Source organism: Oryx dammah, unplaced genomic scaffold, assembly GCF_014754425.2.
Source record: "Oryx dammah isolate SB20612 unplaced genomic scaffold, SCBI_Odam_1.1 HiC_scaffold_26, whole genome shotgun sequence".
NCBI lineage: Eukaryota > Metazoa > Chordata > Mammalia > Artiodactyla > Bovidae > Oryx > Oryx dammah.
This window is the reverse complement of record NW_024070210.1, coordinates 91198829-91213552: the sequence shown is the minus strand read 5'-3', so window position 1 is coordinate 91213552 and position 14724 is coordinate 91198829. Positions and strand designations below refer to the sequence as shown.

At 38.0% G+C, this 14724-nt stretch overlaps 1 protein-coding gene across 3 annotated transcripts in view; it reads left to right on the top strand.

Moving 5' to 3' along the window:
• The window catches only part of SCAMP1 (secretory carrier membrane protein 1), a 152030-nt gene that overhangs the window by 118749 nt on the left and 18557 nt on the right, over positions 1–14724 (top strand). Inside the window, exons 9-10 of one of the 3 annotated variants that reach the window (XM_040225907.1) lie at positions 5309–5459; positions 12008–12106. In XM_040225907.1, coding sequence (XP_040081841.1) covers positions 5309–5459; positions 12008–12069 — 213 coding nt within the window. In that variant the 3' untranslated portion in view covers positions 12070–12106. Of the gene's footprint in view, positions 1–5308; positions 8143–12007; positions 12107–14724 lie in introns of those variants that run through there. The other 2 variants (XM_040225909.1, XM_040225908.1) reach the window with 2 other exon arrangements.

Here is a 14724-nt window from a genome sequence, read left to right as displayed (position 1 = left end):
AGTTTTCTCTGATTGTGGTTTTCAGTCTGTCTGCCCTCTGATGGAGAAGGATAAGAGGCTTATGGAAGCTTCCTGATAGGAGTGACTGACTGAGTGGGAAACTGGGTCTTGTTCTGATGGGTGGGGACATGTTCAATAAATCTTCAATCAATTTTCTGTTGAAGGGAAGGGCTGTGTTCCTTCTTGTTATTTGACCTGAGGCCAAACTATGGTGGAGGTAATGAAGATAGTGGTGATCTCCTTCAAAAGGTCCCCTGCCCGCACTGCTGCACTCAGTGCCTCCAACCCTGCAGCAGCCACCGCCAACCCACGCCTCAACCGGAGACTCCTGGACCCTCACAGGCAGGTCTGGGTCAGTCTCTTGTGGGGTCACTGCTCCTTTCTCCTGGGTCCTGGTGCACACAGGGTTCTGGTTGTGCCCTCCAGGAGTCTGTTTCCCCAGTCCTGTGTAAGTTCTGGCGGCTCTGTGGTGGGTTAATGGCGACCTCCTCCAAGAGGGCTTATGCCATACCCAGGCCTGCTGCCCCCAGAGCCCCTGCCCCTGCCGCAGGCCACTGCGGACTCATACCTCCTCAGGAGACCCCCAAACACAATTCTGTTTCAGTCTTTGTGGGGTCTTTGGGTCCTGGTGCATACAAGTTATGTTTGAGCCCTCCAAGTGTCTCTGGTGAGTATGGGGTTTGGTTCTAAATGCAATTTTGCAGAAGACAGACTGAAAACTACAGTCACGGAAAACTAACCAATCTGATCACATGAACAGCAGCCTTGTCTAACTCAATGAAACTATGAGCCATGCAGTTTAGGGCCACCCAAGATAGATGGGTCATGGTGGAAAGTTCTGACAAAATGTGGTCCACTGGAGAAGGGTCACTATTCTTGCCTTGAAAACCCCATGAACAGTATAAAAAGGCAAAAAGATAGGACACTGAAACATGAACTCCACAGGTTGGTAGGTGTCCAATATGCAACTGGAGATCAGTGGAGAACTACCTCCAGAAAGAATGAAGAGATGGAGCCAAAGGAAAAAATACACCCAGTTATGGATGTGTGGTGATGGAAGTAAAGTCTGATGCTGTTAAGAGCAATAGCATAGGAACCTGGAATGTTAGGTCCATGAATCAAGGCAAATTGGAAGTGGTCAAATAGGAGATGGCAAGAGTGAACGTACACATTTTAGGAATCAGTGACCAAAGATGGACTGGAATGGGTGAATGTAACTCAGATGACCATTATATTTACTACTGTGGGCAAGAATCCCTTAGAAGAAATGGAGTAGCCATGATAGTCAACAAAAGAGTCCAAAATGCAGTACTTGGATGCAGTCTCAAAAATGACAGAATGATCTCTGTTGGTTTCCAAGGCGAGCCATTCAATATCACAGTAATCCAAGTCTATGCCCAGACCAGTAATGCTGAAGAAGCTGCAGTTGAATGGTTCTATGAAGACCTACAAGATCTTCTCAAACTAACACCCCAAAAAGATGTCCTTTTCATTATAAGGGACTGGAATGCAAAATAGTCAAGAAATACCTGGCTGCTGCTGCTAAGTCACTTCAGTCATGTCTGATTCTGTGACTCCATAGACGGCAGCCCACCAGGCTCCCCTGTCCCTGGGATTCTCCAGGCAAGAACACTGGAGTGGGTTGCCATTTCCTTCTCCAGTGCATGAAAATGAAAAGTGAAAGTGAAGTCACTTAGTCGTATCTGACTCTTAGTGACCCCAAGGACTGCAGCATACCAAGCTCCTCCGTCCATAGATTTTCCAGGCAAGAGTACTGCGGTGGGGTGCCATTGCCTTCTCCTGGAGTAATTGGCAAGTTTGACCTTAGAGTACAGAATGAAAGAGGGCAAAGGTTAGCAGAGTTTTACCAAGACAATGCATTGGTCATAGCAAACACCTTCTTCCATAACACAAGAGAAGACTCTACACATGGACATCACCAGATGGTCAATACCAAAATCAGATTGATTATATTCTTTGCAGAAAAAGATGGATAAACTCTGTACAGTCAGCAAAAACAATCTGGGAGCTGACTGTGGCTCAGATCATGAACTTATTATTGCCAAATTCAGACTTAAATTGAAGAAAGTAGGGAAAACCACTAGGCCATTCAGGTATGACCTAAATCAAATCCCTTACAATTTTACAGTGGATTGATAAATAGATTCAAGGGATTAGATCTCATAGAGTGCCTGAAGAACTATGACAGAAGTTTGTGATATTGTACAGGAGGCAGTGATCAAGACCATTCCCAAGAAAAAGAAATGCAAAAAGGCAAAATGGTTGTCTGAGGAGGCCTTACAAACAACTATGAAAAGAAGAGGCAAAGGAGAAAAGGAAAGGTATACCATAATGAATGCAGAATTCCAGAGAATAGCAAGGAGAGATAAGAAAGCCTTCTTCAGTGATCATTGTGAAGAGATAGAGGAAAACAATAGAATGGGAAAGACTAGAGATCTCATCAAGAAAGTTAGAGATACCAAGGGAACTTTTCATGCAAAGATGGGCACAATAAAGGACAGAAATGATACTAACAAAAGCAGAAGATATTAAGAAGAGGTGGATAGAATCCACAGAAGAACTATCCAAAAAAATCGTAATGACCCAGATAACCATGATGGTGTGATCACTCACCTAGAGCCAGACATCTTGGAATGTAAAATCAAGTGGGCCTTAGGAAGCATTACTACGAACAAAGCTAGTGGAGGTGATGTAATTCCAGTTGACCTGTTTCAAATCCTAAAAGATGATGCTGTGAAAGTGCTGCACTCAATATGCCAGCAAATTTGGAAAGCTCAGCAGTGGCCACAGGACTGGAAAAGGTCACTTTTCATTCCAATCGCAAAGAAAGGCAATGCCAAAGAATGCTCAAATGACGATTGCACTCACCTCACATGCAAAGTAATGCTCAAAATTCTCCAAGGCAGGCTTCAACAGTTCAACATGAACTGTGAACTTGCAAATGTTCAAGCTGGTTTTAGAAAAGGCAGCAGAACCAGAGATCAAATTGCCAGCATCTGTTGGATCACTGAAAAAGAGAGAGAGTTCTAGAAAAACATCTACTTCTGCTTTATTAACTATGCCAAAGCCTTTGACTGTGTGGATTACAACAAAGTGTGGAAAATTCTTCAGGAGATGGGAATACCAGACCACCTGACCTGCCTTCTGTGAAATCTGTATGCTGGTCAAGAAACAACAGTTAGAACTGGACATGGAACAACAGACTGGTTCCACATCTGGAAAGGAGTATGTCAAGGCTGTTGTCACCGTGCTTCTTTAGCTTATATGCAGAGTACACTAAGAGAAATGCTGGGCTGGATGAAGCACAAGCTGGAATCAAGATTGCCCTGAGAAATATCAATAACCTCAGATATGCAGATGACACCACCCTTATGGCAGAATGAGAAGAAGAACTAAAGAGCCTCTTGATGAAAGTGAAAGAGAAGAGTGAAAAAGCTGGCTTAAAACTCAACAGTCAGAAAACTAACATCATGGCATCCATCTCATCACTTCATGGCAGATAGATGGGGAAATGCTGGAAACAGTGAGAGACTTTATTTTGGGGGGCTCCAAACTCACTGCAGATGGTGACTATAGCCATGAAATTAAAAGATGCTTGTTCCTTGCAAGAAAAGTTATGACCAACCTTGACAGCTTATTAAAAAGCAGAGACATTTCTTTGTCAACAAAGGTCCACCCAGTCAAAGCTATGATTTTTCCAGTAGTCATGTTTGGATGTGAGAGTTGCACTATAAAGAAACTTGAGCACCGAAGAATTGATGCTTTTGAACTGTGGTGTTGGAAAAACTCTTGAGAGTCCCTTGGACAGCAAGGAGATCCAACCAGTCCATCCTAAAGGAATTCAGTCCTGAATATTCATTGGAAGAACTGATGCTGAAGCTGAAACTCCAATACCTTGGCCACATGATGTGAAGAACTGACTCATTGGAAAAGACCCTGATGCTGGGAAAGATTGAAGGCGGGAGGATAATGGGATGACAGAAGATGAGATGGTTGGATGGCATCGCTGACTCAGTGGACATGAGTTTGAGTAAACTCCAGGAGTTGGTGATGGACAGGGAGGCCTGGTGTGCTGCAGTCATGGGGTTGCAGAGTCGGACACGACTGAGCGACTGAAGTGCACTGAACTTGAAGGATTTTGAGCATGACCTTGCTAGCATGTGAAACGAGTGCAGTGGTGCAGTAGTTTGGACATTCTTTGACATTGCCCTTCTTTGGTATTGAAATGAAAACTGACCTTTTCCAGTCCTATGGCCACTGCTGAGTTTTCCAAATTTATTGGCATCTTGAGTGCAACACTTTCACAGCATCATCTTTTAGGATTTGAAACAGCTCAACTGGAATTATATCACCTCCACTAGCTTTGTTTGTAGTGATGCTTCATAAGGCCTATTTGACTTCAGACTCCAGGATGTCTGGCTCTAGGTGGGTGATCACACCATCATGGTTATCTGGGTCATTAAGATCTTTTTCATATAGTTCTTCTGTGGATTCTATCCACCTCTTCTTAATACCTTCTGCTTTTGTTAGTATCGTTTCTGTCCTTTATTATGCCCATTTTTGCATGAAAAGTTCCCTTGGTATCTCTAACTTTCTTGAAGAGATCTCTAGTGTTTCCCATTCTATTGTTTTCCTCTATTTCTTTGCTTTGTTGACTTAGGACTGCTTTCTTATCTCTCCTTGCTGTTCTTTGGAACTTTGCATTTGGAAGTGTATACCTTTCCTTTTGTCTTTTGCCTTTCGCTTCTCTTCTTTTCATAGTTGTTTGTAAGGCCTTCTCAGACAACCACTTTGCCTTTTTAATTTCTTTTTCTTGGGGATGGTTTTCATCATTGTCTGCTGTACAACCTCCATTTATAGTTCTTCAGGTACTCTATCAGATCTAATCCCTTGAATCGATTTGCCATTTCCACTGTATAATCCTAAGGGATTTTTTATGTTTAAACCAGTCTTTTTAAGGCTGTAAATATCATAATTTGGTACAGTGGAAAGCAAAGCTTTTTGCTTTTGGTTAAGCTGTTTTTTTTTTTTTTTAAATTATTCTTGGTTTGGCATAGACATAATTAATCTCTTCTGCATTGTGGATAAAAAGGGAAAATCTGTTTTAAGAAAATATTTACATGCAGTGTTGTGTTCCAGTGTTGGGGCTGATGTCCTTGATCTTAGGAATCCTGCCTCACATCCAGTCTTTGTATATCTGAGTCACGCTGAGACTAATTGAAGAGCTGTTGATAATGAACATGTAAGACCACCACTCATCTTCTCCCACTTTTTTGTGCCTCCCTAGGTACATGGACTGTATCGCACAACAGGTGCTAGTTTTGAGAAGGCCCAACAAGAGTTTGCAACAGGTGTGATGTCCAACAAAACTGTCCAGACTGCAGCCGCAAATGCAGCCTCAAGTGCAGCAAGCAGTGCCGCTGAGAATGCGCTCAAGGGTAACCAAATGTAGAGTCTTCCGACAATGCTCTGTTACCTTCTGATTGTACTTTTTTCTCTAGTTACTGTATTCTATAAGTTTTTTTTGTTGTTGTTCCAAACACACAGTACACACAGCACGTATATTTCCTAATCTCTTGTGCATGGGCTAAAACCAGGAAAACTTCCTCGTCTTATTATTTACCTGACAGTTTCTCAATAGTTCAGTGCCCCTTGCAGAAAAAATATTACATACAAAATAAATATTCTCCATATTTTTTGGGGGATGAATATTCAGCGAATTATTTCAGTGGTGACACACTGAAATCAACATGGCACCTACTAAAAAATGCACTTAGTACTTGCTGCAGTCCTTCTTTCAAGAATCTTAGACATAAAAATTACACATTTGAGCAGTAAAGCAATGCTTCATTCCTTTTCCTTATTTATATTGAAAGAAATAGGACATCAGAGATTTAGGGCCTTTTAAATTGGCTTGCTTTTTAGCAGTTTCAGTCACCACTGAAGAGCCTGTGTGTGTTTCAAAGCAGATAATGTAAATTTTATCTTTTTATTTTCTTTATTTAGAGTAGTTGATATTTTCATAATCAATCTCTGATCTTGCATGGATACCATGTTTCTTAAAAGAATTAGTATTTTGGGTTATGCACTGCTTATGGCTGTAGGATTGGGGAGTTGTTTATAGAATCATAGAAATGATTTTCTGTAATACTTTCTTTTCAGTAAAAATGTTCTGGGATGTAATATGACAATATAATATAATATGCAGTGCATTATCCAAAAAGTAGATAATTGGTGGAATAGGATGTAGTGATGATAATACCTTTTTGTTTTTAATTTTCAGTATTCATGCCATAGTAAAATATTACTGTTTGGAAACTTTGGTATATTCTTGTGGCTACTCTTTTTAATTGAACTGAGCTTGTGTTTGGCAGCTCTCTTTTGGGGTATGCTTGTATACTTTTTAACAGAAGTGTTAAAGTCTAGCCTAACTCCATGTCCTAAAAGAACATAACAGTATTTAATATTTTTTTTTTTAGCCTCTCATGTCTGATTGGCATTAAAAAGACCCCGGTACTTCACTATACTTGAATGCACCTCCCTAATGCACCTCAGTCTTTGAATTTTTGAGACACACTGAACACACTAAAATCTGTAGCAATAGAAAAATATAAAACATTTAATTTGAACCAAGCAAGAAAATACAGATATAGTTGAATGCATTAATTATGAGCATAATCATGTTAAAATTGTTACTATGCAGCACAGGACTTCATTCTTATAGTATACTTGGATTGAAACTTTGAATCATTTTTTAATAACTGATTAAATGCCTCAAAGACACTTATAAAGTCATGGTACTGTTGTTTTGGAAGTCATCAGCAAACCACAGATTGCAGAATAATGAGTATGTTTTATGCCATTTGATTTTAAGGAAAGGTAGTCGGTTGGATTATATTATTTGATACTAAAAAATCAGTTGGGTGTAAGTGGTTAAATTATTTTTATTTTCCCCCCCAAATTTGGAGTTAAAATGAGTTTCATCCTAGAGGTAGGATGATGGTAAATTCTCCTATTTATGAAAGAAGCTTTGTGTGATGCTAGATATAACTCAGATTCATCCAGCTGGTGTTTACATTTGATTTATTTGGGACTTTGTTGAAGTAATATACTTGGAAGATATTTCTTTTATTCTGATGAAGATAGGATTCAGAGTATGAATTTAAAGCTGTTTTTATGAATATTTCTGATCAGTGATAATCTCTACCTACTTTCTCAACCAAATAAGCCCATTCAAGTTTTTTAGAGCCTATAATCTTAATGAAAAATGTTTCATCAGTATGCTTTGTTGAGTGTGGATTTTACAAATATTCAAAACATTAACCATAAAATACAACAAAAGCACTTAGGTCTGTCATTATCTTTCAGGTTCCTTTTGTTTCTCCTTAAACTACAGATAAAAACTTTATCATAGAGACTTTTGAAGAATACTGAGATATCAATACTTTTCTTCAAGAATTATGAATGCTTCTCTCGGTTCTGTAGAAATCCTCTATTGCTAAGTAGCAAAGAATAATTACAACCAACAGTACCTTTTTTGTTTGGATGGCGGAAGTGTTGTTTTAAATTCCAGTTATTTGGGTTAATACAAGCTTATAAAGAGAAAAATGTTTTTTAAAAACATAAATGTGCATTAAAAAGATGGCATTGCTAACAGTTTGATAAGGTAGAGGGGTTTTTAATTCTTATAATCTCTATTCCCTTAACAATTATTAGTAAATAGTCACATTTGCACTCAGTAAAAGATTGGCATTTGTTAGTGGTTTATATTTAATGTTAGCATTACCCAGTATCACAATCATGAAATGGTCTTCACATTGTAAGGAGCCATGTCAGCTTTCAGTTTGTAGTACTGTTTTGGCTATTTTATTTCAAACGAAAGTTTGAACACTGGAAAATCATTGCTCAGTGGTTTTAATTTGGAATTTGGATTATTTATCTAAGGATGTTTGTATATTTTGTCAACGAGTAATATTGCGCTGCCATTATGGTGATTGTCATGGTTCTATATAAATGCCCTCCATCTGTCCCTCTAATGTTGCATGTTTTCAGTGGTTTGGAAGTTTTGTATATTTATTGTATTAACACAGAGTGTCATAAAATAAAATGCTGTTTACTGGATGTTTGTTTGTGTAATTTTAAATACTGTATTAGCACTTCAGAGGCAGTAATTATACAGAGGGCTCAATGTATATAGAAATACCACATTTGATTTTTTAAAATGACATGACAGTTTTTCTGTTGCTTTAGACCTTTGTAGGTAGTGGAACATGAGATTCACTAAATAGCTTGACCACTTTAAGGTCAAAATACACAGACTAGAAGCTAGATTCAAAACAGAACACCTGTGTTGTGGCCCAGACCTCTCCTTGTGGGTTCTCATGGACGCCTCTGTACTGGTATTGTGTTGACTTGATTGGACTTGTTTTCTGTTCCCTAACCTCACTACCTGTTGTTTTATGTACTGATGAAAGTACCAATTTGTGTATTGTTGGATTTTTCATTTGATTATCTAAAGAGGATATAAAAAATATAGTCTAAAAATGTTCATGGTGAACCTTATTTGAGAAATTCATGTTAAATTAAAATAGGAACAGATTTTCAGTTTTCTGGGTGTTACCTAAAAGTGATTTTGGATTTTCATTGGATATAGGCCTTTTGTAAATCATGTTGATATAATGTATGGTTTGCATTTTAGAGGGAGTTTATGTTTAATTAAGTTTTAGTTTCTGTAAATCATTTGTAGTACATAATGCTTTTTATAGTTATTGCTTTATCTTTTTCTGAAAACACTGGCATTAGCACCTAATTTTGTATTTTTATTGGTAAAAATCTACATTAACTATTTATATACAGAATCTGTTACATTTTTGTGCAATTTTCCCTTATTAGAATTATTGTGCTGTCACTCACCATTTCACTGTATCTTCTTTCATTTTTTCCTTAAGCTAAATGTTTAAAGGAATTTACTGATTCCTTGTGATTAAGAACTTTAGAGGTGAAATAAAAGCGGTTAATGTAAAAATAATTGAGGATGTTTAAAAATCTGTACTTTGATAGATTTTTCAAGTACCGTAGTATAAATTTATTTAGAGTAGAACCGTATGTTTTAAAACACTATAATTGTTTCTAATACTTGTTTATTAAACTAAGAGGTTGTATCTCAGTGGTTAAATATTATGGAAAGTGAAGTATTTCTACCAGAATTTTAGGGTACATTTTATACAACAGCACGCTTTTTGTAAGAATGAGTATCTTTAAACTTTAAGATTTATCACAGTCTATAGAAAGATAGAAAGGAATCTGTAGAAAATTTCTAAGCCAGCCAGATGTTGCCTCTAATCTATCCTAGATGAATACAATAGATGTCCTTGATTAGAAGATTCTAGCAAAACAGGGAAAGGCTCCCCTCTAGTGTTCTTACCCTTCTTGTGGGCTTCATATTTACAGTTTAACTATGTGGTTTTGATAAGACAAAGCCTTCAACTTAGAGAATTTTCATCGTCACTGTTTATGTTTTCAAATGGCAAGGGACATAGGAGCCAGCATGTAACAGTGCAGTGAGTGTTAAATTTTATCTAAATCTTGATTTATTTTTCAGCTCATAACTTTCTGGAGTTGGCATGGCTGATGGTGTAGTTAAAATTCTTCTGCCACTAAACCCATTTTATCTTTACTGGAGATAGAAAGTCGTTAATCCTCTTCTGCCTTATAGTGTTTCATCTGTTGACTATTATCTTTTGTACATTTAAACAGTTGAATTTGTAGAACCATAGAATGCACATTTTATTTAACTCTTTGTTTTATAGTACTTAGCTTTAATCCTAGAATTCCTCCAGAACTCTTTAAAAATTTTGTGGGCCAGTAATTCTCAAGATAAATCATGGTCATGAGTAGTTGTTACCGTGACAGTTTATATTATTATTCAGGTGTTTGGTAGCTAGGAAGAAAATGCCCCAAATTACTGTTTTTCTTCTGGTGGTTACACAAGTTCCTACAACATTATTGTCTCCTACACAAAAACTGAGCCCCCTGGGCATACACATCCCTCCAACTAATTTTTTTCTAGTATGAGAGAAATATGTATCTGTTGTAGGACTACTGAAAAATATGGAAAATAAGTGAGAAAATAAAAATATGTAATTTTTATCATCTAGAGATAACACTGTTAATGTTTATTGTATTTTTTCCATTCTTTTTGTATACATACATATTTTATACAGTTAAGGGATATAAATAATGGGAATTTTTATCCTGTTTTTCCCTCACTTGGTATTATATCATAATGACCTGCTAGTAAACTTTTAAAATTAACTTATTTATAAAATTAAAATTACATTTCATATAAATTAAAAAAAATATTTACAGCAAAAGGAGTTACAGTGGTTCATAATTTTATACCCACAAACAGGTACTGTTAAAATTTGGTTCATTTCTTTCTGTTAATTTTCCAGGAAGACCACTTTTTCCCCTAATGTTAAGAAATAAGATTTCCCTCTACAGCCTGTGATTGGTCTTTTAAGGATGTCTATCTAGCTTTCACAAACCCCATTTCTTTGGACCCCTGAAGACCACACTGGCACCGGATGTCACCTGGCCATAGTGGACTCATACATGGCTCATTAAATTTTTACTCTGAAAGTAGATTTGTCTAGAATTATACTGTTTCAGAGTTGGGCCATGTGGATAATCATATTCTGCCAAGACTTCGAAAGAGTTACTAGAAAACTGATGGGTGATGAAAGTGGAGAAGGAAGCAGACATACAAAAGAAGTAGGATGAAGGACATAGAAAAGACCTCAACAGCTTTCTGTTTCCTTTGTGAGCCTTACTGTTCACCCCTGTTTTGTTAGCTGGATATTACACTCTCCAAGTAATATTCTTACCCTTTTCTCTCTGAGCTATCTTGAGTCGATTTCCCGAGACTTTTTACTAGAGAATTTTAACTTACACAATGGTTTGTAATCTTTTTTCCAATTCTGATATAAATATGTTGAATTTTTCCTATTGATGAATTAGTTCTGTAACAGCGTCTGTATATGCATGTATCACATGTTAGTTTTCAAAGTCCTATTACTCTTTTAGGTTCTGAATTTCACTTTTTTTTAATTATAAATAACTTACCAAGGAATGTATTATTGCTAAATTGCGGACCCAAGCTTGTGTTCTTTCCTTAGGACAATATGCTTGGTCAAACCATAAGTATAGATTTTTATGATCTTTGATGTGCATTGCCAAATTGCTCTCCAGAAAATTGTATCAATTTATGCCTCCAACTCCATCTTTATTTACACTGTGCCGTGATTGGAGGTTCCTTTTCTAAGAAGGCTTTGCCATCAGTAGGCTTTAACAAATAATCAGAAGGTTTTCTGAGCATTCTGGTTTCCCACAAACGATGGGCTCAGCTGATACTCCTTGTTTATAAACAGGAGTGACCATGTATCTTGTATCTACAGAGGAATCTTCCACTTGCTGAAAGCCCTAAGCTAAAGATGACTAGTACAGGATGGAAAAAAAATTGCTGGCCAAGGTAGCCAATCCATTGAGGCTCTCTAGGTAAAAGCTAGATTGGGTTTAACAACAGGTTATGTTATTCTTCACAATTTTAGGACAATGCTTCGTTTTTAAGATCAACTCTGAATGATATTAGTCTGGACAGAAGATTCTTTTAACATTTTTCTAAAAATAACATACTACTGGGGACTTTCTGTACATCAGAAACTATACTAAATGCTTAACTTAAGTTGGTTACTTAACCCTCACACCAAGCCTGTGCTGGGATTTCTGTTACTGGGCCCTGTTATAGAGGAATAGGAAATTACCCCAGTCACTCAGTGAGTGGTGGTGATGGCAGGGGAGAGGCAGCCAGGCGCAGGCCCCCTGACTCTTGCCCAGTGTGGGGTTTCTTCTACCACCTGGTGCCACCTCTCTCTGGTTCTCTCCTTTCCATCTTCCACATTTCCGGTAACTCATATCCATCCTTTAGGGACAGTGGACTCTAGAAAACAATTCAGTAATCAAGAAAAAAAGTACAGCGTTTATTTTTGAAAATCTCCAGACCAAGGCCTGCCTCCACAACATGTGGGTAAGTACCTGCTGCCTGCTCCTCACAGCAGTGCTGGCTTCCTCAGTGGTCCTTGGCATGTGTGTGGGTGGGGGTGTGTGTGTGTTTGGAGAAACTTAAGTTGAAAACAAATCCTTATTTAACTGTCATATTAGCTATGAAGAAAATAGGCCCCTTGTGTAATCATAATGGCTGCCTATTCTGGATGAGAGATTATTTATAAATTTTTTTATGGAAGTATAGTTGAAAAGTACAATTTTGTTTTTATTTCTGCTGTACAGCAAAGTGACTCAGTTACACACATATATACATTTAAAAAAAATATTCTTTTTCCATATGGTTTATCCCAGGATATTGAATATAGTTCCCTGTGCTATATACAGAGATTGTTTATAATAAAACTATCATTTTTTATCACTGTCATATACTTGATGAATTTTTAATGCTGTTCTCTAGATTGAGCAAATTGAGATATATGTTGTCATCTTGGAAACTATGAAAAATTACCAGGTTTTTCTCTGAAAGGGAGCAGTGTTTTCATCAGTTGTCATCGTATGGTATGGCTTTTTTGGAGTTAAATTTGGAAGTTTTTCTAAGAGTTTAGTATGCAGAGATGTTGGTATCTCCTTGGGGTTTGTATTTGTTTTCTCACTCTCTTATGGGTAGAAAGAAACTACAGCTGTTGGAGAATGTAGTCTTTGGTGTCAAACCTGTATTTGAACTTGGGCTTTGCCACTTACCAGCTTTTTCATGTGGGATAAATTACTTAACCTCAGTTAAGTTACTTGGGTGAAAGTTAATATATCTATAAAATGAGGATATTAGTTTCTACTCATACAGTTTTAATGAATAAATGAATTAAAAAGAAGTGCTTAGCACAGTACCAGCCCATAAGACATGTATAAAGGTTAAAAATTCTTACTGCCTGTCCATGTTGAAGACTCCCAAGTCTCTGTCACCCAGCTGGTCTTCTCTCCACCGTGTATTTCTAGCTGCACATGGGACCTCACGTTGGCAGCCTAGGCTGAACCTTCATGCCTTCACTGTCCCAGTCCCTGCTGGATTCCTGATATAGGTGAAGGCACCGCGTCCTGCCCAGTGCCCAAACCATCTTAGACTTCTTCCCCTACTCCCCGAACTGCTTCTAATCAGTCCCCAAGCTGTCCCTTCTTTCTCCCCAAGTTCTCTTCATTGTCTTCACTATCTCCTGCCTTCATTCGGGCTTCCTTCTCTTAAGGATAAAGTTTAGTGGTTTCTCTCAAACATATGCCCGTGGTGGACTGCTTTATAGATACTAGATTTTTCAGGATATTTGACTATAAAAAGTCAAAGAGCTACTAAGAGCTACAAGTTATTTGATTAATTTTTCTTTTCCATGTGGTTTTACTACTTCCTCTTATTCATCTATGCTTTTATTTACATCCTGTGTATTAAGCAAAGGGAGCAGGTCATGTCTTAAAGACTTATTTTGGAGAACTCTCCAGGGTGAGGAGGAAGCTGCAGTGAAGAAAATAGCAGGGCTACCCGCAGATGGCCACAACTGTGTGACTAGGCAACCGATGGGGTCCTGAAATGAAGACAGGTACTGGCTGCTTTGGAGAGGAGGCTAGAAATCTGCTTTGCGGCTCTTACCCTTTAGTGTTTGGGAGTTAAAAAAAGGTACTGAATTATTGGAAACTGCTGAAAAAGCTCCCTTAAAGGAAGTGTCCAGGATAACAGTCAAGACTGTTATTATGTTAAGCAGAGATTTCTAAGGAGAGCTAGGAGTGAGTTGAATGCAGTGTGTTCCAGGAAGATCGAGACATGGGAGATCAAGCTGGTAGCAAAATTGCTAAGTAAAAACTCAGTGTGAAATGCGAAGCACAGGTGTGGGTTGCCCAGCCTGTGCTGAAATTTACAGTCAGGGTCCTTTCTCTTGTGGATTAATTTTTGAAAAAGATGTAATAACAGCTGAGAAAGCAACTGAAAATGTCCAATTTCACTTGGATTATTTAGATTGTAATTTGTTTGAAAAAAAAAAAACTTGCCTTTATTGATTTGGGTAATTTTGTCAGCTTTTAATGTTGATTCCTATTAGAAGTCTGGCACATGTCAGGAATGTTAAAATGTCTCGAATGCCTAGAAGCCAAAGCATACAGTAGGTCCAGCTGTCACAGGCCCTAGATCAAGAAAATAAAGCTATTTTTGTATGTTCTAAGTTCTTCACATGATATGGAGAGTTGAATAAGAGTTTATGAAAAGGGTTGTTCGGGTCTTGAGTTTATGAAGTGGAGTCCTGTTTCTAGATGAAGCTTTTTATGGGCAGGATTACTTTCAGGAAATGTGGAGGTGTATTGCTCTGTGATTGGCCTTTAATTGTGGTATTCTTGTTGGAAGAGGAGAACGTGTCCTTCAGTTGACTTTTCCCTTGTTGTAGAGGTTAAAGCATCTGCCTGGAATGCTGGAGACCCGGGTTTAATCCCTGGGTCCAGAAGATGCCCTGGAGAAGGAAATGGCAACCCACTCCAGTACTCTTGCCTGGAGAATCCCATGGAGGGAGGAGCCTGGTGGGCTACATACAGTCCATGGGGTCGCAAAGAGTCAGACACAATGGAGCAACTTCACTTCACTTCACTTCACACATTTCTTTACATTATACT